Genomic DNA, 27,897 nt, shown 5'->3' on the forward strand with positions numbered 1-27,897 from the left:
CTCTCTCTCTCTCTCTCTCTCTCTCTCTCTCTCTCACACACACACACACACACACACACACACACACACACACACACACACACACACCCACCACGGTACAGTCTTGTAGCCCAGCTGTGTGGAGCATTGATTGCTTCTGCCTGGAGCAGGGATGCTGTCAAGTTGCTCTGTGAGTTGAGTCATCTATTGACAAAGAGCTACCAGCCAGCAGATAATGCTGTGCTGAGCTGCTGCTCCCTGCTCCCACGATGCACTGCCTGTAGCAGCTGTCAAAGGTACTGAAGGGTCCACAGCAAAGGACTTTGCAGCTGCCTGGAAGAAGGGGGGCTGGGGGGCAGGGAGCAGAGGGGGCTCATTTTTCTCGAAAGCTCTCCAAGGAGACTAGTGGGCATCAGTGCCACATGAACGCCTACCTTACTAAACAGCAGAGCTGCTGCGGGGGGTCGGAGGGGATGGATGCTGGCAGGACTGTGCCTACACTGACGAGGGAAGCTCACTGTGCCTGTGGCTGGCAGAGGAATCCACAGGGGCTCGGCTACGGAGCTCAGACCATGCCGTCTTCAGGAGCCGGCGGCCAACCCCCAAACAGGACCAAGCTTGTCACCCTGTGGGACAGTGTGCGGAAAAGCCCACAGAAAATGGGGGCTAAGAGCAAAGGGCCATGTGGGGAGCGCTGCTCCTGCCCCCATGGCTGGTTTAGCTCCCCAGCACAGGTGAGCCTCTTCCTTGTCACTTTTAAATGTGCCTTGGGACACATGCTTCTGGAAAGTTGTGTCCTGCTAGCATTGCCTGCAAACTTTCCTTTGCTAAGTCTTTTTTGCTCATTGTAGAAAGGATGCATTCTTGGGAAGTGGGAGAGTGGGGAGCAGTAGCATGTCAGTGTTCCATGTCTCTCCTGGATATCATCTCTGAGTGGTCTTTGGGAATCTTTGGGTGCTATGGGGCAAGGTTATTCTTTTTTCTATTTCGGAAAGGGTCATTTTTCACCCAGCACAACTTCTCACACTTTAAAATTTCTCCTTATGTTGGCCCTTTATTTAACAGCAGTGACTTTATAAATATTACCTTGCCGTTTGGAAGACCCTAGCTTCATTTTCTTTTTGATTATAGAGAGAAAATTAGTTTTAATCAAGCACTCCCTCCTCTCCCCCACCCCCCAGCATACACATACACACACAGTCATTTGAAAGACAAAAAAAAGGTGATTTAATTTCTCATTTCATTTTCAGTTATAATGTTATATATCTTTCCATTTGGGAAAGGAAGATTTACTTGCATTAAATGACATATAATACTAATTAAAGGCACAATTGAAAACAATCTTGTAACAGTTATTATTTCACTGAGGATAAAACCAGGGAACATTTCTATTATTTTCATTGAGCAGTGAAATAACTATTAATAATAAAAGCTTTAATACTACCTCTTTACACTAATCCACTTCTGGAATAGATGTTGCAGAAACTCCTAATTTGGATCTTTTCTGCTTGTCCCAAAACTATTAGCATTTCACCAGAAGGTAGCTTACTAATTTCAGTAAGACTGACTCTTCACCCCAATATACCCTTACTCTGAAAGGGGAAAATCAACCTCCTAACTATTATAGGAAATAAGAATAAACTGTTATCAATTGTTATTTCATAAATACCCACATATGCATGTGTATATATGCATACACATACACACACATATACATATGCATATAAGTGTGAACGTATACACATAAATATAAAATTATATTATATTGGATTTGCCCTTTAAAATGATGTGGAAATAAAATGATAGAATTGTGGGAGAGAAGAATCATTTCTTTATTTCAATGTGATTTTAGCATAATAGAGAAGTAGATATTGATCTTATACAAAATTTTATGGCCTAGAAGCTGGCATGCATTTTAATTCTAATAGTGGCTTCTGAAAAGTGCTTCCAAGAGTATGTCATTGATCACTAGCTCTTTGGAATGTACTTAGGTGGCAGTGGTTCTTGATTTCCCCCCTTAATAAAAGGCTTTCAGAATGGTTTGCAATTTTTCAGCATTTTTACCTTAGACCAAGATATACTATTATACATACCTTCAATATTTTATTTCAATTTGAAATCAAAATGGGTCATCTAGTTAAGTGCCAGTTGCTAGTTGTATGTCAAAGTTAATCATGATTCCCTTTGAATGATTAGTTTCTATAATATTAAAAACATTTCCTATTATTGGAATATATGGATATTTGCCCATCTATTTAAAGCCACATTTAGCTAAATATGTCTATATCATTTCTATTTGTAGATAAGGTATATAGACAGTGATGGATAGAGATGATAGATTCATGATTTAGAAATAGACTGGTTGAAAGGTTTACATCAGGTAATGAAGCTGAGTTGTATAAACTTCTGTTTGATATAGTAAAGGAAGTACACTTGTCTTAATATTGCAGTCCTTTTTCTACTAGATGTAATATAGTTTTTATATCATGTAATAATTAAATGCATTTTTCTTCCACTAGAACTTGCATTATGTTCATGGCACAAATACATTTCTGCTAAAAAGTATCAGTACACTTGGTCATAAACTGAGGACATCTTTTCCCTTCAGTGGTTTAACAAAGTGACCTTATCACTTCAGCTTAATTTATAGCTACTTAATGCCTTTAAATATCAAAATTGGCTGTCCATTCTGGGAGTCTTCAATGATACAGTGATAGCATGAATGAGCAACATATTGAAGCTATCCTCTTTCTCAGAGCATTGAAGGTAGGGAGAGAGGTGGAAGGAGGAGCGGGGGAGGGGACATACATAACTCTAATTTTTCAAAACTCTTTTTTTCTCCTCTCATCCACATATTTACTTGATTTCACATCCCGACCTGATATTTTGGGGAAGGAAGTTAAAATTGCAGAATGGTGCTAAGCCCATTAGAGGCCCCAATCCCTGTTTTCCAAAAAGTACCAAATAGGTGTTTAGGAAACAATTGTTGCATGCTAGAAAGAATACTCATTTGAAGTGTCAGAGAACTGGATTTTAGTCTCAGGACTCTTTGGGCAAGTCATGTAACTTTTCTGCCATTCGTTTCTCTTTACTGCAAAATAAGGAGGTGGAACTAGATTTCTAGGGTCCCTTCCAGAGCTAACAAACTATGATTCTCTTTGTGTATACACCTAAAATGAATTAAAACTAATTTTGTTTTGGAAATTTTGCAGCACTCCTTAGTATGGGTATTTTTAACAATGTTTTTGCCATGTCTGGTGAAGTATATGGACCCATTCCCAGAATAATGTTTTTTTTTAAATTCATAATTGAAGGAAATGCTAAATTTCATTCGGAGGTTAATGAAAATAAAGATGAATATTCCCATTCAATTCCTTCTACCTACACCCTGAAATCTATCCATGAACTCCCAGAGATCAGAACTCCTGCTTTAGGGACCTCTTGGAGTGTTGCAAAGATGAGAATGGTTTTGGTGATGCCTAATGACATGACATCCACAGTAAAGACACACAAAGGAAGTATTCTTAATAATTTATGGACATCCAGTAACTTACAAACAATTCCTTGAGTCAGGCATTTGGATGGATGGGTATAGTCATGAAGTTTGTTGACCTGCTCACAGATTATGTAAGATTTTGTGAGAATGAATATGGCCATTACCTTCAGCTAGGAGAGCTGGTCCTGGTAATGACTTGAGGACCTTTTATGCTTCTACTAAATTCCCAATATCTGAGTTTTTTGGTGCAAGTAACACTCTCTTCATAGAATTACTGTAACTCAACATCTGTGTTTCAAGAGAGCTTCAAAGATTATCAAGTTTCAGGACTACTTGAACCACCTGAACTCCCTGATTGTGGTCATCCTAACTTGGCCTGAAGCCCTTTAACAACAGAGAACTTTCCTCTGAGGCTGTCCATTCTACTCTTATGCTAATTATAAGAAACATTTCTCAATAACTGAAATTTGTCTTTTTGTCTCTCCCCCCTCCCCACCATTGTTTCTAGTTCTTCCCTCCTTAGCCTTTATTAAATCCTCTTTGCTGATCTGCAAAACCAATAACATTCACCCTGGAAATAATATTTTGCTCTGTTTGAGTATATAGAATTTAAATAGTTATATTTATGACGATAATAACAGGCGAGCATGTGGAAAATAATCAGGTTCAAAAACCAGTTGTGGAATAAACATCTGCTCTCAAGAAGAGCCCTCCTTCTTGTGGGAAAGTGTGCTTTCTTGGCTCAGTAGCCACTGGCTACTTGACAACCTAGCCAATGCAGTTGAAGGTAGGTTTGCAGCAAGGCATATTTCATTGGAAATGCCTTTGCTCAGAGCCTAGAAGACAGACATGAGATTCTTGAACTTTCTATCTTGCTACAGCAATGTGACATTGGGCAAGTTATTCTGCTTCCCTGGGTCTCAGTTTCTTTATCTGTAAAACAAGCAGATTGGAGTAGATGATCCCTAGGGCTCCTTCTATCACTAATATTTTGTGGGTCTGAAATGAACCTCATCAATCTGTGTGTGCATGTGTGTGTGTTAAATCTAAAGATTTTCTATCCAAAAATTTCATCGTTGTTAATGATGTCTTGCATCAAGTTTCTAGTTTGTGTATTGCATCTTTTCAATGTGCTACTTGATATTGCATTTAGTTGGGCCAGGCAACTGTCCAGCAGTTGCCTGCAGAGCACCACATTATCCTGATGTGACATTTTGTCCTTCAGAGTTCTCAGAGATTATTAACAGAGCAGAATGTAGTGGAGAGTTCATTGACCCTGGAATGAGAAGATCTGAGTTCTAATCCCGAATCTCCTCTGATCTGAAGAAAACCTCTTCATTTCTCTGAACTATTATTTCCCTATTAGAAAATAAAGTGTATAAAATAATTATCTCTAGGTCAAAGGAGGCATTGTGGTACAGTAGAAAGAGTACTAGATTTGCAGTCAGGGGGAGTGAATTCAAAGCTTGGCTCTGTTGCTACTTGTGTGAACTTCCTAAGTCACAGCTTCTCAGAACTTCATTTTTATCATCTCTCAAATGAGACAATTGGATCAGGAGTGGGGAATCTGCACTCTTGAGGCCACATGTAACCCTCTAGGTTGGATTCAGTCAATAAGGGACCCTTCTCCTCTGTAGCGACAGTTCAACTTATTAGTTGTAGTGAATCAAGGCAACTTAATGAGTCTTACAGCCCAAATAATAGTAATTCACGTGTGTTCATGCATACAAACATACATATATATATATACACACATGCACATACACACATACACATATATGTTTATACACATACATACGCATACAAGAGAACCCAAAAGTCTTGATATGCTCTAACACTATCAGCTTAAAACATTATTTAAAGAAAGACTTTCGGGACACACTATAGAACTAAAATCTACAAGTACTTTACACATGTCTCATTTGAGCCTCACATCAACCCTCTGAGGGAGAGGGCTTCCTACAGGCATACTTATTCCCATTTTTACAGATAAGGAAACTCAAGCTCAGAGATGTTAATTGATTTCACTATGGTCATTGAACTCATATGTATTAGAGGCTGTATTTGCAGCTAGGTCATTCTGACTCCATCCATGGCAAATATTCTACCTTATGATGTCCTCAGTATATAAAGATCTTAGTATTACAGGAGAGTTAATTTTTAGGCTCCATTTGCTCTAGGCAAGAAAGTTCTCCTTCTGCTTTTAAGGCCCCCCCCCCCAATATCTGACAAAAAAGGAAAATTCTTATTCAAGAAAAATACTTCTATACCCTAAAATATAAGGGGCTTTTGAGGAAGGATGGCTTTGTTCTTTTTACCTGTACCCCACAGTACATGGCACATACTCAGCACTTAATAAATGCTTGGTGATAGACTGATTGACTGATTACAGATTCGAAGGAACAGATATATGACTGGGATGGAACAGAAGGGTTAACTATTCACTCACTCTCCAGTGTTTGAAGCTTAGGTTTTGTCTATGAGTCTTCCCTTTATTTCATCTTTCATAGGATTGTGAGTCCAAAGACCTTGATTTGAATCTTAGCCCTGCTCTTTGCTACCTGTGTGACCTTGGACAAGTCACTTAACTTCCAAATAGCCTCAATTTCCTCATCTGTAAAATAAGGGTATTAGATTAGAACAGGGGTGGGGAACCTGCAGCCTCAAGGTCACATGTGGCCCTCTAGGTCCTCAAGTGCTGCCTTTTGACTGAATCCAAACTTCACAGAACACATCCCCTTAATAAAAGGATTTGTTCTATAAAACTTGGACTCAGTCAAATGGCTGCACCCAAAGACCTAGAAGGCCACATGTGACCTCAAGGTGCAGGTTCCCCACCTGTGTACTAGAAGTTCTTTAAGGTCTCTTCACTTTCTAAATAAAGTGATCCTATCATCCTCAGGGCTAATCGATATGTTGTGGGAGTTAACAGATTCTCATGGAGAACTCTCCAACTCCCTGTCCTATCAAGAAATCTCCTGGAGGACTGAGGACTATGTGTTTGAAAGGATGGATAATTCTCTCAAAGAATCACAGATTTTTTTCTTCCCTTTTTATTTCCACATGGACTCAAGGAGTCCCATTTAAGTCAAGGACACCTGATAACCCTTTCCTCATCAAAGTTGAGAGCTTTGGTGATTTGGAGGTTGGCAATGTTTAGCTCTTAAAGTAGTTTGCTTCATAAACTTCATTAACAATCAACAAAAGCAAATAATAAGCATATAAAATTGGGGTTGAAATCTTACAAAAAAATCCCTAGAATTTAAGATGGCAGAAATCAGTTAAAATTCTTCAAACCAGAATAAAATGAAATGATTCTGTTTCTCCTTCCAGATTTCTGACTTAACCTACTTCCCACCTTCTCTCTCTTCCACTCTTCTCTCTTTTCTTCCTTCCCTCCTCACTCAGTCCTTCCCTCCTTCTCTCTCCTTCCCTTCCTTTCTCATATGTAATTCTCATTAAACTCATCTCACTTTGCTTCATCTCATGTAGGTCTTTCCACATCTCTTCTATGTTTCATATTTCATTATTTTATGGCACCATGATATTCTATCACATGAATATATGATAATTCATTCATCTATTCTCCAGTTGTTAGAGACCAACATGTTGTGTCAAATATTTTGCTCTTATAAGTAGATCAATTATGAAATTTCTTTATAAAATCTTATTTGTGATATTTTTAAGATAATGCCCTAGCAATAGAATTACTGAATCCTCCAAGATATTGAAGTCAGACTATGTTATTTCCATTTTAGAAATACCTGAGGCCTCCAAAAAACCTACCTGAGGCTTCAGCACCCCTTGGTCTTTGAAGATCACTGATGAGGAAACAGTAATCCTGTTGCGTTGATATTTTGAAAACCCATTATTTATTATAAATGCCAAGTATTCCTAATTGGAGAAATATATTCAATGCATACTTCTATCTTCCACCAGCATATTGCCCTTCTTTGCTTAATTGTAGTGAAACCATAGAATCACAGGATTTGGAGCTCTAAGGAATCTTAGAGCTCACCTACTCTAAATGCCTCGTTTTATAGAGAAGAAAATTGAGACCAAATTAAATTAGGTTGCTCTGGGTTAGACAGGTACTATGCCCCAATGTGTTCATATTTGTTTTGAAAAATTATGATGTAGTGGATTGAGAACGGAAACACCACCCAGTAGAACAGAGTGTAAACCTTGGCTCTGACGTTTAACAGTTGCATGACCCTGAGTGAGCTTCAGTTTCTCAGTCTATAAAATGGAATGATAATTAGTACTACCTATCTCATGGGATCCCTGTGAGGAAAGCATTTGGCAAAGCTTAAAATGCTAGGTCAGTGTTTAGGTTTATTCACATCTCACAAATAAAATACATCATTAATCACTTAGTTTTGAATGATGCTATTGCTAGGCTTTTTTTTAAAAAAGAGTTTCATCAAGCTTTTTTGATAGTTAGCAATTACAGGTGATTATTTAGATCCTTAAAATGTGGCTGTTCCTTATATACCTCTACACAGACTTGTTTTGTGAGCTGTTGGAGCATAGGAGTCATGTCTTGGCTAAGCTGATTATATCTCATAATTCCTAGTATGATGTTCTACATGTAGTAGAAACTAGAATGAGGTCTGCAGAATAATATTGAACTGGACACAGATCTTTGTCTTATTACCAAAAGATATTGCCTTTCCTTCTTGACTGAGTCACAAAATATCCATGCTAAGCTCCATTGTAAGCCTCCCCCATGAAGCCTTCTCATCATGTAATTATATCTCCATATTCTTGCCTTAAAGTTGACATTATCTACATCATTCATTTGCTACTGATTGCATGTAGTAGGCGATACTAGATGTATCTGTGTATATGCATATGTATGCATATATGTGTATATATATGTACGTATATACGTGTATGTATGTGTGTGTTGGTTACTGGTTGTTGTCCTTTGTTCTTGAAGAGGACCAAAATGACATCACTACATCAAGTTTCAGTGTGTCTGACTAGCTAATCAGACCAATACAAGCTCAGAATGTTCTACCACACATTGGGCACAAAGAGCCCATGTGAACATTTGGGGTAGATTCTCTAAATTTGCACATTTTGTGTTTCTTTTGATCTATTTCAATTTTGCTTTGCTCATAGAGAACAGCTATATATATACATACATATGTGTGTGTGTATTAATTGCTTATATATTTTAGATACCAAATTCCCCCTTATTGAGAAATTTGATTCAAAGATTTACCCCATTCAGCCACTTATCTTCTTATCATAGGTGCATTTATTTTGTCTATGCTGAAGCATTTTGATTTCATGCCATCAAAGTTTTTTATTTTATCTTTTGAAGTATCTTTATCTCCTGTTTGATTAAGAATACATCACCTGGGGCAGCTAGGTAGCACAGTGGATAGAGTACCATCCTTGGAGTCAGGAGTACCTGAGTTCAAATCCAGCCTCATATACTTACTAGCTATGTGACCTGGGGCAAGTCACTTAACCCTGATTGCCAAGGAAAGAAGGGAGAAAGGAAGAAGGGACACATCTCTCCACAGTTGTGAGAGGTACATGATCTATTCTTTTTTTAATTTTTTTGGTAGTATGAGCTTTAATATTAAGGTCACATATCCAGTGTATTGTGGAATTGGTGTAAGGTACTCATCTAAACCTAATTTCTGCTTCCCAGTAATAAACATTTTTTCCTTCATTCTTTTTTAATCATTTTATGACTTTGGGCAGATTGCTTCCTCTCTCTGGATTTCAATAAGAGTATGTTACATAAGATGATTTCTAAATTCCCTTCCAGATCTAATACTGTGATTCTAAGCCTACCTTGGGTTGTCTGTCTTATCTTTGTCCACGCTTATTTGACTCTTGTATTATTATTTTATTCTATATGTGACTGTTCTTTCCCTTGTCTGATGTTACCTGTCCCTCTTAAAGGAAGCAGTTTCCCTTTGGCAGTGCTACTATTCCCTACCTATCAGTAAGTATTATGGAAATCCAATAATGCTAAAGCCATGATTTTTTTTCTTCTCATCAATCCATCAATCAACTCCTATTATATGTATGATACTGAGTTAGACATTGAAATACAAAGACAAAAATGTAAGCCTTCTCTCGCGGAGCTTCCATTTGAAGGGAGCAATGTGGTACAATGACAAGAGCATAGGATATGGAATCGGGACCCTGTATTCAAATCCCAGGGGAGATATTTAATAAGCATATAACTTTGGTCAATTCACATTAAGACTTTGAGCTCTACTTTTCTCCTGCTTAAGACAGGAATGATAATACTTCCTTAGATAGTTGTTGGAAGACTCAAATGAAAGAATATGTTTAAGGAACACTGGAAATTTTAAAAATATGGTCTATATAGGAATAAATAATGTTGTTTTATTTCTGTCATCTCCTACAGTAACAATTGTGGTGTCTAGAATCATAGATTTCAAGCTGAAAGGAACTACAATCATAATTTTTTTCTAATTCAGTGCCCTTCTTTTATAAATGACAGAACCAAGGCCCAGAAAGGTTGACTAAGTTGTCCGAAGTCACACAGATAGGAAAAAACAAAATTGAGAATTGAACTCAGGCATGTAGATTCAGAAGTCATTCCATTGTACTTCTTCTCTCTCTCAGCTTCTCATTTGTAACTCAGCTTCCTCATTTGTAAAATGGATGGGTTGACTCCACTGATCACTAATGTCTCTTCCAAATCTGATTTCTGAGGATTCCTGTGAGGGAAAGGATCATGTCTTCTCTGTTCATAGCAAAGCTTTTCAGTGCTTAGTACAGTGGCCTCTTTCCTAGAGCATCTTGCTTTTGACTGACTGGCTCCAAAATCAGTATTTGTGTTTTGTGGTCACTGTTCACAAATGTGGTGCTGAAGTCATTTGGGTCATGCCATTTCATCAATGAAAGGTATTTGATGAGGACAGGCTCAGGGAAAATGGGATGCCACACACTTCCATTGTATAAATTAGTAGTCATTCATTCTCTAGCAGATGTGTGACAGTGTGATGAAATGTGATTTTCTAATTAGTTTCAGCACTTGCTCCCCAATCCTGCCTAACCTTTTCCCCCATCATTTTCATCATTAGATAGAAAGTACTGCAGACTACTCTAGTTGGCGATGCCTCATTAAAAAGTAGTGTCAGACAAGTTTTCCAGTTTCTCCTGATGGGTTGTGCTGTGTTAGGGCAGCGACCCACATTGTTTGTTGAAGTTTTCAATTAAATGCGGATGCCTTAAAAGAAGAAAAAATAAAACTATCAGGAATCTGGTTGCTTGAATTAGATTTCAGACTCACCAGCAAACGTTGAGGATGCAAAATATCAAGATTCAGACAAGGTGAGGATTTCTTCATTGCATTTAGATCTGAAGGTGGCCTTAAAAAACCTTTTAATCTCTTAGAAGTTATGTAATATAATCACTCCCCCTTTTTACAGTTAAGGAAACTGAGTTTAGGACAGGGGCAATGATTTACATAAACATCATCACTAGTAAATGGGATTTGGACATAGGTTTTCCAATTTTAAACCCAGTGCTCTTTCCCCCACAATATAGTGTCTCTTTAGATGCTCTTTTCCCCTTCTGCCTGGGTATTTCTTAACTTCAATTCAAGGCCCAGTTTCATAAGGTCATATGTTTTGTATCTCAATATGACACCCCTCCTATCCTCCTGTTTAGACATGACAAAACTGAAGCTGAGAGAGGTGAACTCAGCCTTGGTGTCAGAGGTAAGAAGAATCAAGCAATAAACATTTATTAAGTACCTACTGTGTACCAGATACTGTGTTAAGCACTAAAATACAAAAAGAGGCAAAAAATAGCCTCTATTCTCAAGAAGATTACAATATATGGGGCAGCTAGGTGGCATAGTAAATAGAGCACTGGCCCTGGAATCAAGAGGATCTGAGTTCAAATCCAGCATCAGACACTTGACACTTACCAGCTGTGTGACCTTGGGCAAGTCACTTAACCCCAATTGCCATGCCTTCCCCCCTCCAAAAAAAGAGGATCACAATCTAATGAGGGATACTACACATAAACACATATATACTATGTAAGATATATATATATACACACACATAGGATAAATAAATAATTAACAGAGAGAAGAAATTGGAGGTAAGAGGAAATAGGAAAAGCTCCCTATAGAAGGTGGGATTTTCTGAACTTAGGTCTTCCTGCCTCCAATTCCAACACTTTTATTCACTATACTCTTCTCATTGTGGCTAGTATGAGAGTTGTCACTGAAAGAAAAAAAAATAGAACCTTTTGAAAGGCAAAGGGTATACCTTATGCCCCTGCAGTATGTTGTAGTAGAGAGAACACTGAGCTTAGAGTCACCAAGACTTAGGTCTGACCCTTGACTCTGACACTTAGTATCTTAGTGTTAGTTTCCTTATGTTTAAAATGAGAATATTCATCCATGTAGTACTTTCTGGAATCAATCGTTACAAGGCTCAAATAAGAGATTACATGTAATTATTCTGTAAAACTCAAAGCTCAATATAAACATCAGCTATTGTTTCTGGTTTATACTCCATGGCACCCAATGAGAAAACAAGGAAGTGTTCCCCAAATCCCTGTCAACAGAAACAGAATCATACTTGTCTCCCTTAATGAACTGTCAAAAACACACAGGAACTTCCCCATTCCCTCAAACTAACCAAATATATACATATATGTATATGTATAGTATATATAATATATATACATATATATGTGTGTGTATATATATATATACACATACACACACGTGTGTGTGTGTGTGCGTGTGTGTGTGTGTGTGTGTAATGAAAGAGAATTGAATTTGAAATTAGGAGACCTGGGTTCAGATCCTAGCTTTGCTATTTACTGAACTGTTGTATGACCTTGGAAAATCCATATAACTTCTCCAAATTCCCTCATCTGTAAAAGGTGCTGTACAAGATGAATGACTTCTGATAACTTTTCTAACTTTTAACCTTATATCCTGATTTCCGTGTTCTTTATGCCTCAAAAGAGGAAGGTATATGCCAACCACTGTGCTGAGCCCTGACATTTCAAATATGAGAAAAAGAAAGACAGTCCCTTCCCTCAAGGAGCTTACATTCTAATGGGGGAAGACAACACAGACAATGAAGCTGAATGACAGGGTTAGGGATAGGAAGATAACCACACTGTAATATGGTTTTGAAGTCTAGAAAGTCAGATATAGTGCTGGGAGGGGAATAAGGGCAGGTCAGCCTGGGCCCTTCCACAATCTGGGGGCTCTGGGAGAATCTTAACAATGGGAAAATGGAGGAATATTCCAGGGTGAAGAGGCTATAGGTTTGACTAGGCCGTTCATGGGCCAGAGGAGCCCAGGCATTGAGAGAAGTTCCAGGATGAGCTAGCAGAGAAGGCCTGGTTTTGAATTCCAGAAAGTCAGGGCCAGGACTTGGAGGAGAATGAAGGCGAGAAAAGTGAAGGAAAATTATTAGAGCATATTTGATATTTGCCATGTTCTTATAACTCATATACTCACAGGAAAACATGTGATCTTGGAAAGAGAAGACCTGAACTTGAGCCTGGTGCTGGCTGACTCTCATTAGCTGTATAACCCTGGGCAAATTATGACTTTGAACCTATGAGCTTCAAATTTTAGGTAAAATAGGGATACTAATACTTAAGCTACTTCCCCTTGAGGAGAGCTACCTATCCCATGGGTACTTGGGAAAATGGAAGCACCATAGAAATATGTTTTATATTCCATTTTTTAGATCTTCCCTTTGTCTTTTGCCACACTCTATTCCTTTTACTCTTAGCAATGGTGAAGAAAAGAATGGTCCACCTGATCTTTTAGTATCATTATATGACAGCAAAGCTATAACTAGGGTGGGGAAACATGTACTTTGCCTCAGTTTAAAATGTTTATAGGACATTCAGTACAAGATGTCCAATAAACAATTGGTGATGATGTTCTAGAGATCAGGGGAGATGTTAGGCCTGGATAAACAGAGCTGAGAATTACATACATATGGAAGAAAATTGGATCTTGAACTCACCAGGAAAAATTGTATTGAGGGAGAAGATAAGAGGGCCTACAACAGTCTGTTAAGTGACATCTGTGCTTAGTGGGCATGACCTGAATGAAAATACAGCAAATCCAGCCAGTACCACTCTTCAAATCCTAGTCCAAGATTTTGTTTTTGTTGTTGTTGAGTAGTTTCAGTCATGTCTGATTCTTCATGACCCTATTTGGGATTTTCTTGTTAGAGATACTGGAGTGGTTTGCCATTTCCTTCTCCAGCTCACTTTACATTTGAGGAAACTGAGGCAAAGAGTATTAAATGATTTGCCCAAGGGTCAAACAGCTAACAAGTATTTGAGGTCAGATTTGAACTCAGGTGTTCCTCACTCCCAGGCCAAGTACTCTGTCCACAGTGCCATATCAGTAGCACTTTTCAAATCCCAGTCCAAGATACACATCCTAAACATGATTTCTTGGGCTCCTTATAAAGTTACTTCCAATGAGGTAAAGTTAGATAGGTGTGACAACCAGGAGAAATCACTGTCATGGAAAACCTAGAAAAATAGAGTATCTAGGACATTTATGATCAATTCACTAGTGATTATTACAATGAATGCTATCAAACACATTGGGAGGAAGAAGGTATTCTAAATATTAGCTCCATTTTACAAACAAAAAACTAAGTGTTGTGGAAGTTAAGTAATCTCCTCTAAATCACAGACAATAAATATCAGAGCCAGGACTCAAGCCTAACAAGGACCCACACCTAGGTCTTCTGACTCCAAGAACAGGGTTCTACTCTACTACAGCAACTCCTGTGATTAATTGAGCAAGTACAGCGATTAGCACCAAACACTTATTCGAACCTTCTTGCCAGTCTTCTGATATCCCTCCATGATTCTCTACAATTACCCCTTCTATATGTGAATGTCCATTAAAATAAAACAAAACAATATAAATACAGGTAACCCTTCTATATCACAGTTTTCCCCGTTGTGGTTTCTATTTTCATGGGTTGACATAAGAAATTTAAATGGGAATTTCAGGGGAGTTTCACAGAAGCCAGAGTTGACACACAAAGGCCAGCAGACAACACAGAAAATGTTTAGAAACTCAGAAATTGAAAAAACATCTATATAGTATCGTGTAATACTTTTAATACAATAGTAATTCAAATTTCTTCTCTAGTACAAAGGGAGGGCCAAAAACTTTTACATGGATTTTCCACATCTTAGGGACACTGTACCCCTAACCCCCATGAAGTGAAAGGGATAACCATATATCCTAATTCTTCCAGAATGTATGCCTGGAGTTAAAGGATTTAGATGGAATGAAGTGGGAAGAGTAAGAAAGAAAATGAAGGTAAGGAAGGAAGAACTGGCTGGACTCTAACAAAGAAGAAATTAATTAATTTGATGATCTTCGTTTATTTAAATATGCCTTGGGTTCTCTTGTTTTTCTTTTTCCTTTTTTTAATGGCAGGACCATAGATGGAGAGTTAGAATAAACCGTGAATGCCATGTAGTCCCAAATTCTCATGTTATGGATATAGAAACAGACCTAGAGAGATGAAGGAGTTTGTCTAAAGTCACAAAAGTAATAAGTATATTTGACTCGAAGTCTCCTCACTCCAAATCCATTGTTCTTTTTCTTTTGTGCCAGGTTTCAAATCCCAGCCCAGGGTATAGATCTCAAACATATTTCTTGGGATCCCAATAAAATTGCTCCCAATGAGAAGGAAATCAGTGAGAGTTGAAATCACTAAATAGTCTTAGCTGCTGTGAGACAATGCTGGATTAAAAGGCCTGCAAAGACCCTGATGTGGGATTGTTCCTTTTTCTCTTTGATATTTTAATCTTTAAAATTGGCTATTTAGATGACTATCAGTGTTTTTTTTTAAGTTAAAATTCCACATTTCTGAGTCACGTTCTCTTTAAGGCTCAGTTGGATTTCAAGCTGGTGGTGAGATTGTCATGTTTAGTGAATAAATCTCAGCCATTTAGAGTGGCTTTCCTCTGTGTTATAGACCAATTGGCTAAATTGATGTGGAAATGGGTTTGTCATACTTTGTGAAAATCGGAAATTGGCCTCTCCTCAGTTAGAGGGGCCAGTGGTTTGGTTGTCATAGCTATCCATTACTGAGACACAAAATTAATATAATCATGGGAACCCATCATAATGCTGGAGTTTCCAGGCAAGTCAAATACCTTCCTTCACATCTACTCAGTGTGCACCAGACCTTTTGTGTATGTGGTGAGAGATATAATTTGACCCAGGGCATAACAGGAATGAGCGATGTTATAAAATGGTTCACTGCTAGTGTGTAGCATACATGAGTATGGAAAGAACCACATTTTATTTTGTTGAGTTATGTTCTATTTATGGGAAGCTGATAACTTTCGTCTCACTCTATACAGGTCGGAAAACAAACCCTATTTAGGTCAATGCACATCTCTCAAAATAATAACTATGGACACTGCCCTCTATGAATTTAGCAGGATGAGGGATGAGGTAGAAATAACAATACAGTCTCCAAAGTGGTTGTCTGGAGGTCATTAAAAAGTTGCTTTAAAAGAATTTAGAATGAGAGTAGAGGAAGCAAGGAAATTCATTCTTAACAGATGTTAGGAGTGTGAAATTCTTGAATACAGAAAATGATAATTGTAGTCCTAGTGGCCAACATTTGTATTGTGCTTTGTGATTACAAACAGTTTTTATATCACTGAATGAGGTAAGTAAATCAGGTGTCATAATTTCAAATTTGCAGATGAAGAAAATTAGAAAATGATCGTATCACTTCTGTGGTAGTATTTACTTCTAGCTACTGAAATTTAGGGGAAAAAAACAAACCTTGACAGGCTGGAATGTGTCCTGTAAACAATAACAGGGATGATATAGGACCTTATATCCATGTCATACAAGGCTCTGGTGAATAATGTAAGCATGTTTAGCCTTCAGAAGAGAACATTTTGAATTAGTATGACCACCCTTTCAAAATGCTTTAAAATTTTATTTTGTTGTATCATCTAGATTTTATCCTGTAACCCTCTGTCTATGGTCTCCTAGGACGCTATCTCACATAGCAAAGAATTTAAAAATAAAATAAAAACAGAAAGAAGAGGCAGAAAAACCGATTCACATATCAACAATTAAAATAAAATAAAATCTGATTTAACATGTAACATTTAACATGTGAACTTTGATCTTAACAAGGAATAGAATCTTTTCTTGGTGCCAAGCTTGTTCTATATGTTTCACAACTTTCATTTTCATTTGTTTTGTAGTGGTTTTCTCCATTTACATTGTTGTAATTGTGTATTGTTTTCTTGACTCTACATACTTCAATTTGCATCAGTTCACTTAGTGTTTCCATGTTCCTCTGCATTCATCATATTCTTCATGCCCTCATAGCCCAGTGCTATTCCAATACATTCATTTACCAGTTTATCTAGTCATCACCCAAAGATGAACATCTACTTGGTTTTCAATTCTTTGCTTATGCAAAAAGTTCTGCTGTAAATATTTTGGTAAATATAAAGGGGTTTTTTTTTTTTTTGGCAAATTGCCTACTTGGAGCAGATGTCTATAACCTCTGTGTCAAGGGGTATAAATATTTTAGTCAATTTATTTTCATAATTCTTTGCTTTCAAAAATGATTGTACCACCAACAATGTATTGGTGTGCTGGTTTTTCACAACCTAATATTGATTATTGCTGTCTTTGGACATATTCACCCATCTTATGGGTGTCAGGTAAAATCTCAGGGTTTTTATGTTTGTATTTCATCATTAGTGATTTGGAGCATTCTTTAAAGGTTATCAACAGTTTACAGTTCTTTTGAGGACTGTTTGTTCATGTCCTGTGACTGCTTCTCTGTTGGGGGGCAGCTTTGGGCCATATATTTATATGGATTCCAGATCCATCTTCGATGTCATACTGTGATCAGAGATATTTGATATGTTTTTTTTTCCAAGTAAGCTATTTTATTTTCTACCCTAGACAGGTAACTTTTATTTGTTCAAAAGCCTTTCATTTTCAAGTAATCAAAATTATCTATTTTATCTTTTGAAATTACCTTTATCTCCTTTTGGCTAGGTATTGACTCCCTACTCATAGTCACATATAGTATATATGTTTCTAATATAATTTTTTATTGTATAATTTTTAACAACAAAATTGTGAATCAGTTTTAAATTTATTATGGAATAGTATATAAGATATTGGTCTTGGCATCATTTCTTCCTGACTATTTTTTTTTCATTTTTCCCAGTAGTACTTATCAAATAGGGAATTCTTTCATATTTAATTTATGTTTTGGAGTGTTTTGAAGATTGGTTTATTAAGTTCAGTCATTTTTGATTCTTCATTGTCTAGTCTGCTCCCATTAATGTACATTTTTGTCTATTTTGTTTTAGCTGATATGAAATGCTTTAGATGACTTCTGTCCTGTAAAAGATTTGAGGTCTAGAAGTACTACTCTCCCCCTCTCCTTGCTTTCCTTCCTACCTTTGTTCATCATTTGCCTTGATATTCTAGATCCTTATTCCTTCAAATGAATTTTAAAAATTATTTTATCTAGCTCTAAAAAGTAATTCTTTGATAGTTTGATGGCCATATCGTTAATATTGTAAATTTACTTTGGTACAATTGTCATTTTATTATATTGTGGGAGAGGAAAGGAAGCAAATAACCATTTATATAGTACCTATTATGTACCAGGCACTGTGCTAAGGGCTTTACAAATATCATGTCATTTGAGCCTCATAACAGCCCTGTGAGTTAGGTACTATTATCATCCCCATTTTAGAGCTGAGGAAACTGAGACAAACATCCAGTAGCTTGCCTTGGGTCAAACATTTAGTGAGTGTCTGAGCCTAACTTGAACTCAGGTCTTCCTGTCTTTAGGTGCAGTGTTCTATCCACTAAGCCTTGTAGCTGCCTTATTGGTACATCCTAGTCATAAGGGCTGCATATTCCTCCAGTTCTTGAAGTTCTTTTAATTTTTTTTAGTTTTTTTAAAAATATCTTAATTTATATAGGAACATTTTGTAATGGAATCTATTAAAGCTTTGGTGTATTGATCCCCAAATACTGTATGAACTTTGTAGTTATTTTGAAACTCTCTTCTATATTTGTCTTCTTGAATTTTGTTATTATTATACAGAAATACTATAGATTTTGTGAGTTTATTTTGTAGCCTGCAATGCTGTTGAAGCTATTAAATTTTCTCAAGTGTTTCTTTGCTGATTCCCTAGGATTTTCTAACTAAATTATGAAGTAAACAATCAGGCAGCTAGATGGCGCAGCAGATAGAGGGGTAGTTTCATGGAGAGGAATATAAGAATTTGAATCCTGCCATATATACTTTCTAGCTGTGAAACACTGGGCGAGGCAACTGCCTTGCTTCAATGTCAGTTTTCATAACTGTGAAATAGGGATAAAAATAGTACTTAGCTCACACAGTTGTGAGAATCAAATGAGATAGCATATAAAAAGTGCTCTGCAAACCATAAATTATTAAGTAATGAAAACTTATTGTCATTAGCATATACAGATAGTTTGTCTCTTCTCTGCCTTGCTGATACTAATTTCTTTTTCTAATCTTATTGCTATGGCTAGAATTTCTAGAACTGTATAAAACAATGGTGGGTAAAGGAGGTATCCTTGTTTTATTTTATTATCTGTTCATTCAGTCAATCATTTATTTCTGAGTTCATTCACTTTAGATGCTTCTAGTGTATTCCCTTAATATATACTCCTTACTTTTAATTTGAGATAGAAACTTTTAAATCAGATTTTAGGAAGCCTTCTATGCCTATTTTTTAAGGTTTTAAGCACAAATTTTATCCTTTGTAAGGGGATTTTTCATAAAGTTTTGGCTTTTTGTTGTTTCTAACATGATTAAATGTATTGATTTGTTTTCCCAATGTTGAACCCCTTGTATCCTTGCTATAAATCCAACTCGACCATAATAAATAACTTTTGGATAAATTTCTGTGCTTTTTGCCAAGATTTTACTTAACATTGTAGAATTATCATTAATTAATATTAATGTTTTCCGTTGCTTTACCCTTTCCTGGTTTAGGTTTTAGTACTAGATTTGTCTCATAAAAGGAGTTCAATAGAGTACTTTCTCAATTTTTGAGATTATTTGTGAAGTATAGGAATTAACTATCAAAAAGTTTAATAGAATTCTCCTCTCTATCAGGATTAAGATTCTACCCTATTCACTTTGGTTCTTCCTTTTCAGATAGTTTTATTATGTTTTCTAAGAATAGATTATTTAAGATCTGGATTTGCTGTTTTATTAGTATCCATATTTGATGCTTTTGAAGGAAATTTTTATTAATTTTCTATTCTCAATATCATTAGCATAGTAGATTCCAATGATTCATTTTTCTGTCTGGTTTTGTTGTGATTTTATCTTATCCATTTTTATTTTATTGATTTGAATTTCTGCCCTCTTCTTTTTAATTAGATTGGTAGATGGTTTGCCAAGTTTGTTTTTCTTCTTGAAGAATGAGATATCAATGTCGTTTATCTATTCCAATTCATCTATTTATTCTCTATCAAAGTCTCCTTTTGTGTACTTTTTGTTTTCAATTTTTAAATGCTTGTTCACTTTATTAGTCTTCTATTTTTCTATTTTGTTAATGTATCTTTTAATAATATATTTTTTCCTCTGAGGGCTGCCTTAACATTAGTACAGAAATTTCCTTATGTTGCTTCATCATTGCTTTTCAAATAATTGTTAATTGTTTCAGTGATACACTTGTTAGTTAGCATTTCATTAAGTGCCAATTTAGAGCGTCATGTTTAATTTGTCCTCCCTGAACTGACAACTTCTGAAGTTTTGCTCAATTCTAGTCATCGCACTTTAAAAGGAACATTGATAGACAGGCATGTCCAGAGAATTGTGGCAGAGGTGATGAGGGGCTCAAATACGTTCCTTATGAGGCAAATGATCTAGGCATGTTTAGTCTGTAGAAGGAAAATTTTGAGTTAGAATGATTATCGTTTTTCATTTTTGGATGGTTCTCCATGTGGAAGAGGGATTGAACTTGTTTTGAATGGCCCCAGGGAGGAGAGATAGGATCCATGGGAGCAAGTTACAGAGACAAATTTTGGTTTAACATAAAGGGACTCTCAGAAATAGTGTCATTCAAATATACAGAAGACTATTTCATGAATTCCTTATCACAAGAGGTCTTTAGGCAGAGTCTGGATGACCATTTATTAGGGATATTTTAGAGGGAGATGAGTAGACTGGATAGAGGAATTAAAGGACAAAAACTTGAAGTATTTACTCTGTGCCGAGCACTATGATAAGCACTAGGCAAGCAAAGAGAGAAGCAATACAAGGAATGCTTCTATCAATCATGGAAGTGGAATAAATGGCAAATAATGTCTAACATCCTTTCCTGCTAAACAAGTTTCTATTAGCATTTGAGGGTCAAGAGGTTACGTTATTACACCAGGCCACATAACTCATAAGTGAGAGAATCACAACTGGAACCCTGGTCTTCCTGCCCCAAGTCTAGAACCCTTACCGTTATGCCAAAAATTTAACCCTCAGTAAATTTAGGACACATTCGGGAAGTGTAATAGTTTCTCACTAATAATAGGAAGGTTACAAAGAATTTTAGACTCATCCAATGTCATAAATGAATTCATTCAGACATTCACTTAAAAAAAAAGTTTGCCTCCTGAAACGTTAATTAGAAATTTAAATACCATTTTGATTTTATGCGGTCTGATGGAAACAAACCAGACTATGAGACAAGAGGTTTATCTTCTCCCCTGGACTACTTTGCTAATTAGAGGTGTGATTTTGATCAATGACTCAGTATCATCCTATAACAACAAGAACAAGAACAACAACAACAACAATAATAATAATAATCATAATAATAATCATAATAATAATGGCTACCATTTGTATGGCATCTGCAATGTTCCAGGCACTGTGCCAAGCACTTTGCAGTTATTATCTCATCTGATCCTCACAACAAACCTGAGAAGTTGGTGCTATTGTTATCTCCTTTTACAGGTGAGTAAACTGAGGCAGAAGGGGATTAAGAGATTTGCCCAGGGTCATACAGCTAGTAAATGTCTGAGGCCAGATTGGAACCCAAGTCTTCCTTCCCCTAGGCCTTGTGCTCTACTCAGTGCTCCACCTAGCTATGAAATGGAAATAAGCATATTAATACCTTCCCTTCTTCACTGAATTATGCTTTAATGCCGCACCACTATCATGCTCATAAACAAGTTTCCATATGGAGCTACTGATACAGAATTTAAAGATTTGCAAAGCACTCTCCATGCATCGTCTCAATTACACGTGGCAAGAAAGTAGAGCAGAGTTCTGAAAGACTGTGCCAGCAAAACAATTTTGTTGTTTGTTGTTGTTTACTCATTTTTCAGTCCCGTCTGACTCTTTATGACCCCACGCAGGGTTTTCTTGGCAAAGACACTGGAGTGGTTTGCCCATTCCAGGGTTAAGCGACTTGCCCAGGGTCACAAAACTAGTAAGTGTCCGAGGCCAGATTTGAAGTCGGGAAGAGAAGTCTTCCTAAATCCAGGCCCAGTGCTCTTATCTACAACAAAAGAGCCAGCAAAATAAGAGCCTTATTAATTCAAGCCTTTCCTTTATAGAATGGTTTTGAGTATAAGTCCAGTGATGGACTGCTCTGTTAGGAAAGAGGCCTAGCTAAGCTTGGAGAAAGGTTCATTGTCAGAGGATTAGCCACGTGTTGTAGAGACCAGTGAGCTTGACTTTCACTCCTGGCAAATTCCTAGAACATTATGTTAGAGGGAAAATTAGTCAACAACAAGAAAAGGGAGTAGTGGTCCCAAAGAGCAGGCCTGGTTTTATCAGTAACAGGTCATTCCAAACTAACTTTTTTCCTTATTTGATATGTTTGAGAAATATATGTGTGTGTGTGTGTATATGTGTATGTATGTGTATATATATATATATATATATATATATATATACATATATATATGTGTGTGTGTGTGTGTGTATAAATATATAATATGTTTGTGTGTGTAATGAACTCTATTTAGGAGATATATATGTATGTGTGTATAAAACTAAGTAGATTTCATTTTTAAATGTGCATATAATGTGTGTGTATATATATATGTATATGTAAATGTATATGTGTGTAATGAAATCTCCTAAATAGATTTCATTTTTTAGAAATTATTTTTGTTTCGACACAATTGCTGCTACCCAATAAACATCCAGATGCAATCCATTTCATAGAATAGTACCTGAGTTTATTAATAGTTAACCAAAGGTAGCATGTGTCCTTTGACAGTCAGGTAATACTATTGGCTACGGTAACTGACTAGTGTTGTTCCCTAGCCAGGTTTCTTTTATTTTGTTGTCGCTCTGTTGATCTTCTGACTCTATTAGCTTTACTCTGAGTGACTTCATGTGTGTCTTGTGATGTTTTTGGCAGTTCCTCAATTATATCCTCCATTATAGTATGTTAGTGTTCTATCACAGCCATATATAAATATGTCATAATTTATTCAGCCATCACACAGCTGTTGGAGACATATTTTGTTTCCAGATTTTCATCATAAGTAATGCTTCTCTGAAAATATTGTATCCATAGGGCTTTTGTTACCTCAACAATCTCCTTGTGCTACAGCATCAGTACTGTGCTTTGTACTAGACTTTATCAAAATTCTTGACAAAGTCTCACATGTTATTTTTATGGAAAATATGGAGAGTTTGGGGCTAGTCAGTACAGTTGGGTATATCTGGACGTGGTTGAATGGTCGGATCAAGACAGTAGTTATTACAGTTCTATATCAGCTTGGAAAGATGTTTCTAGTAGAGTGCTCTGGGGATGAGTTTTGATGCCTAAGCTGTCTGAACATTTTGTCAATGATTTTGACAAAGTCATAGAGAACACACTCCTCAGTTTCACAGATGATAGGAGACTGGTAGGAAGAGCTAATGAGAATGAAGGCCAAGATTTGAAAAGATCTCGATAGGCTACCATGCTGAACCAAATCTAATAAAATGAAATTTAATAGATCTGTGTCTGCATTTTGACTTCAAAAATTCAACTTTTTTAGTACTAGGTAGGAAAAGATAAAGAGCAGTTCAACTGAGAAAAAGGCTCAGCGTTTTATTGGATCATTTTCTCAATGTGTTTTAACCATAATATGGCAGCTCAGAAAGCTATGTGAACTTAGTCCATAGTACAATTGTCAGAGCATTCAGGACAAGGGAGAAGAGACTACCATATATTTGGTCCTGGTCAGAACATATCAGAAGAGCATTAATAATCTAGATGACATCTAGAAGACAGTAGACACAATGATGAAGGCCTTTTAGTTGCTGTTATACAAGTAAAAATTGAAAGGAATCTCATGGAAATAAGATTTTGGGGAGGGAGTAACTATAGTCATCTTCAAGTGTTTGGAAAGCTGTCACATGGAAAGGAATAAAACTCATTTTGTCTTAAAAAACACTATTAGATGACTGACTTTGGGAAATTACCTTATTGAGCCTGTTTCCTCTTGTATAAACAAGATTAATAAAGCCTCTGATAACACCCCATAGGGTTTTTGCATGGATCACATGAGACAATTCATGAACCTTAAAGTGATAATATAATTATCAGGTACTCTGATGATCTGGAATGGTCAGCAGATTTAAAATGAGAGGACCTAGATTAAAATTCTGGCTCGGATGCTTGCTACCCATGTGACATCTGCCTAGGGGTGGCCAGGTGGCAACACAGTGCTCAGAGCACTGGACAACCCTGGGCAAGTCACTTAACCTCTATTTGCCTCAGTTTCCTCATCCGTAAAATGGGGAAATCAATAACTCTCCAATAATAACTCCGAGGGTCATTATCGGCACCAAATGAGAAAATTTTTGTAAAGCGCTTAGCACAGTGCCTGGCACAAGGTAGGAACTTAATAAATACTTGTCTCTTTCTTTCCTTCTTTCCTTGAGGGAGATTTTGACTCATTTTTCTTTTACGTAAATTGAAAACATTTGACTAGATGATCCTGAAATTTCCTTTCAGCCTCAGATCTTGTGGACCTTTGAAATTGTCCCATATTACTCTGCAGCTAGATAGCACAAAAGGCAGAGCATTAGACCTGGAGTCAGTGAGACCTGAGTTCAAATCCAGCTTCTGACACTTCTTAGCCATGTGACCCTAGGAAAATCGTTTTTTTTTTCCTGCCTTAGTTTCCTCTTAACAATAACACCTACTTCCTAGGATTGTTGTGAAGATAAAATGAGATAATATTTTTAAGGCATTTTGCCAACCTCAAATCACTATAGAAATGCCAGCTTTTATCATCATCATCCTAAGAGAGGTAATTGACAATTAGGGTTTTGAGATTTTCAAAGCAGCTTGCATGAATTATTTTATTTGTGGTCACAACAGCCATGTAAAGCAGATGCAAATGGGATCATTCTCTTTATTGACAAATGAGGAGACTAAGGCTCAGAACTATAAAGTCATATCTCCCTAGGGTCATAGAAGATAAGTAGCAAAGGTGATATTTGAATTTGGAATTGCTGGTTCCAAGTCCAGTATTCTATCTGCTGCACCGCTCTTCTCATTTTGTGCCTCATCACTACTAAATTCAAGCTCTGGTTTTCATCAGCACTCTTCATATGAACTCTCCTCAATTAAAATGATCTATATTATTGTTGTTACTAATAGCAATTTTTCTGCCTCAACTTCTCTTTAGATCACAAGGGAAGTATGACATAACAGAAAACATCAGGTTTGCACTCCAATTGGAACCTAGGTTTAGAGATCCTGGATTTCTAATAATTCTTTGAATTCTATCATTTGGAGGAAGCTAAGTTGCTCAGTGGATAGAGCTCTGGGCCTTGAATCAGGAAGACCTAAATTCACATACAGTCTCGGACACTTACTAGCTATGTGACCCTGAGCAAGTCACTTAACCCTGTTGGCCTTAATTCGCTGGAGAAGGAAATGGCAAACCACTCCAATATCTTTGCCAAGAAAACCCCACGGGCAATATTGGAGTGCTGTGGTACATGACTCAAAAAAGTCGGACATGACCGAATAACTGAACAACAATCATTTAGAGAACTCAGTCAAACCTGAGCAACCGATGGGCAGTTGTAGCTTGAACTAGATGCCTTCTCTGAATTTCCTTCTACTTCCCACTGTGCTGTAACTCTCCATATAGGACCCAAATGATGCGCTCTCCAGATCCACCCACTATTAGCTGCCACACACATCTTCTGGAGTCCTTACTTTCCAGGCCCACACTTGGTATCAACTTTTCTGTCTATAAATTCACAAATGATTTTTAGTTTTTGAGAATGATTTGAAGGTGATATTGGAATTCTAAAAATATTTATTTTCTTCTTAAAGTTGAGGCGAATGCTAGCTTGAAACTAGTAGTCACTAGCATTTCTTAAACAGCTAGTATGTTTCAGGCACTGTGCTAAGTCTGGGGATAGAAAGAAAAGCAAAAAAGAGACAGTTCCTGTTCTCAAGGAGCTCATAATCTAATGGAAACTAGCTGAATATCTGCTTGTTCAGTCATTTTCAGCGGTGTCCAAATTTTTGTGACCCCAATTAGGGTTTTCTTGGCAGAGATATAGAGTGGTTAGACATTTCCTTCTCCAGCTTATTTTACAGCTGAGAAAACCAAGACAAAGAGGTTTAAGTGACTTGACCAGGGTCATATAACTAGTCTGAGGCCAGATTTGAACTCAGGAAGATGCGTCTTCCTCACCCTAGCTAGGCCCGGTATTCTATCCACTGTGCCACCTAGCTGAATAGCTACATTTATTCAGTAACTGTGATAACTTTTAGAACTGAAGCCATAGGACCAAGCAAATAATTGATAGTTTTCACAGAAACAAGAATGTGGTAGAGATACTCTCTGTTCCAGGCTTATATTATCTTACATTTTTCTCTTGATCTTAGGAGCCAATGTGATGTGTTGTTAAGCATAATAAATTGAGAGTCATGAGACCTGTGTTCTAATCTGTCACTTTATTAGCTGTATCACCTAGAGCAGATCATTCCCTCTCTTGGGGTTCCACTTTTCTCATCAATAAAAACTTCGTGTAATTGATGAAACCTCATATTTCCAGCCAGCCCTGGACTTAACCCCGCCCTTTCACCGTTGGCCATTTGAGGACTTGTCACATGTCTTCTCTTTTTCCGCTCTAGCTCTGGAAAATAAATCCATGGTAACATGGCTTATGGAAAAAGAATGTTAAAGGATTGTGTATTGTCCTCTGTACCTTTGCTGGGAAATGTCAGAGCAAATTGCCCTTTCCAGGCTACTTCCTCTTTATGTATCATGTCTGATAATATAACATTATCTCTTTGAGGTCAGGGATTCCCATCTCTGTACTCATGTCTCTAGTAGTTAACAAAGTACATAGGACATAGTATGTGCTTGATGAATGCCCATTCATTCACTCATTCATCTATAGGACTAGAGTTTGAGAGCCAGAAGAGACCTTATGGCTCACCTAGTCTATCCCATGGTTTTATAAATGAGACAAGTGAGGGCTAGAAATGTGAATGAATTTGCCCAATGTCATATAGACAGGGCGTTACAGAGGAGCTGAGATCAGATAAATTGGAAGTAATATCTACCTTTAATATTCTTTCTTTCTTGTTCTATCATTAGATGACTCATGAAACATGTTATATTTCTTCCATCTTTTGCCTTAAGTGTTCTGCACCTGAATTCCATTAAACCTGAAACTCTCACCTAGCTCCTTTTTTGGCCTCATCTATTTTGTAGAATTTATTTATATCCATTTTTAACATTTGAGACTTGTCTATTACATATTTTTTACAAGAAAGAGCTATTCCAAATATTTTAATAAGAGTTCTCTGTAAAGCATTTAAAACATCAGTTTGTGAGGATAAACTCCATTGGGGAGAAAATACAGAACACAGGAAGCCAGAGAGCTCAGGAATGTTCTTGATTTGGGGCAGGATCTGAGAGTCCACTGTTTTCTCGTTGGCCATATGCTGCACTATAATCTTGTATTTCTCTTTTCCTATGTCAAAAATCTCTCCTTCTTGGTGTCTGGTTTTTGCAGCCTCTTCTTCTTGAAGAAAGCATCAGTAAAATGATTTTGCATTTTTTACACCCAAGAGGTTAACCTTGGTAGAGGTGGCAATGACAAATTTCTGATGGGTCCTTCATGTAGGAACAAGTTCATGGTCAGAGTCCACCAGTAGCAAGCCACTAGCCAGATGCTTCAGGAAAACCACTACTTGCCCCTGTGGTGGACAGCGAGCATAATCAGAACTGTGCCCAGGGTGATGCTGGCTCGAAGTATGCTTACCTGCTGGCTGAAGGGCTCTTTGCCATGATTTAACAGCTTTCTAGGCACATCCCCAGTAGGGTAATACCTAGGTATTTTGCAAATCTTTACCAC

At 37.0% G+C, this 27,897-nt stretch overlaps 1 protein-coding gene across 1 annotated transcript in view; it reads left to right on the forward strand.

Moving 5' to 3' along the window:
• The first annotated feature begins 401 nt into the window (after positions 1-401).
• The window catches only part of LOC118836710 (disks large homolog 2-like), a 302,319-nt gene continuing 274,823 nt past the window's right edge, over positions 402-27,897 (forward strand). Inside the window, exon 1 of the mRNA XM_036743918.1 lies at positions 402-713. Within this exon, the coding sequence (XP_036599813.1) occupies positions 402-713 (312 nt within the window). The remainder of the gene's footprint in view (positions 714-27,897) is intronic.

This window comes from Trichosurus vulpecula, chromosome 2, assembly GCF_011100635.1.
Source record: "Trichosurus vulpecula isolate mTriVul1 chromosome 2, mTriVul1.pri, whole genome shotgun sequence".
NCBI lineage: Eukaryota > Metazoa > Chordata > Mammalia > Diprotodontia > Phalangeridae > Trichosurus > Trichosurus vulpecula.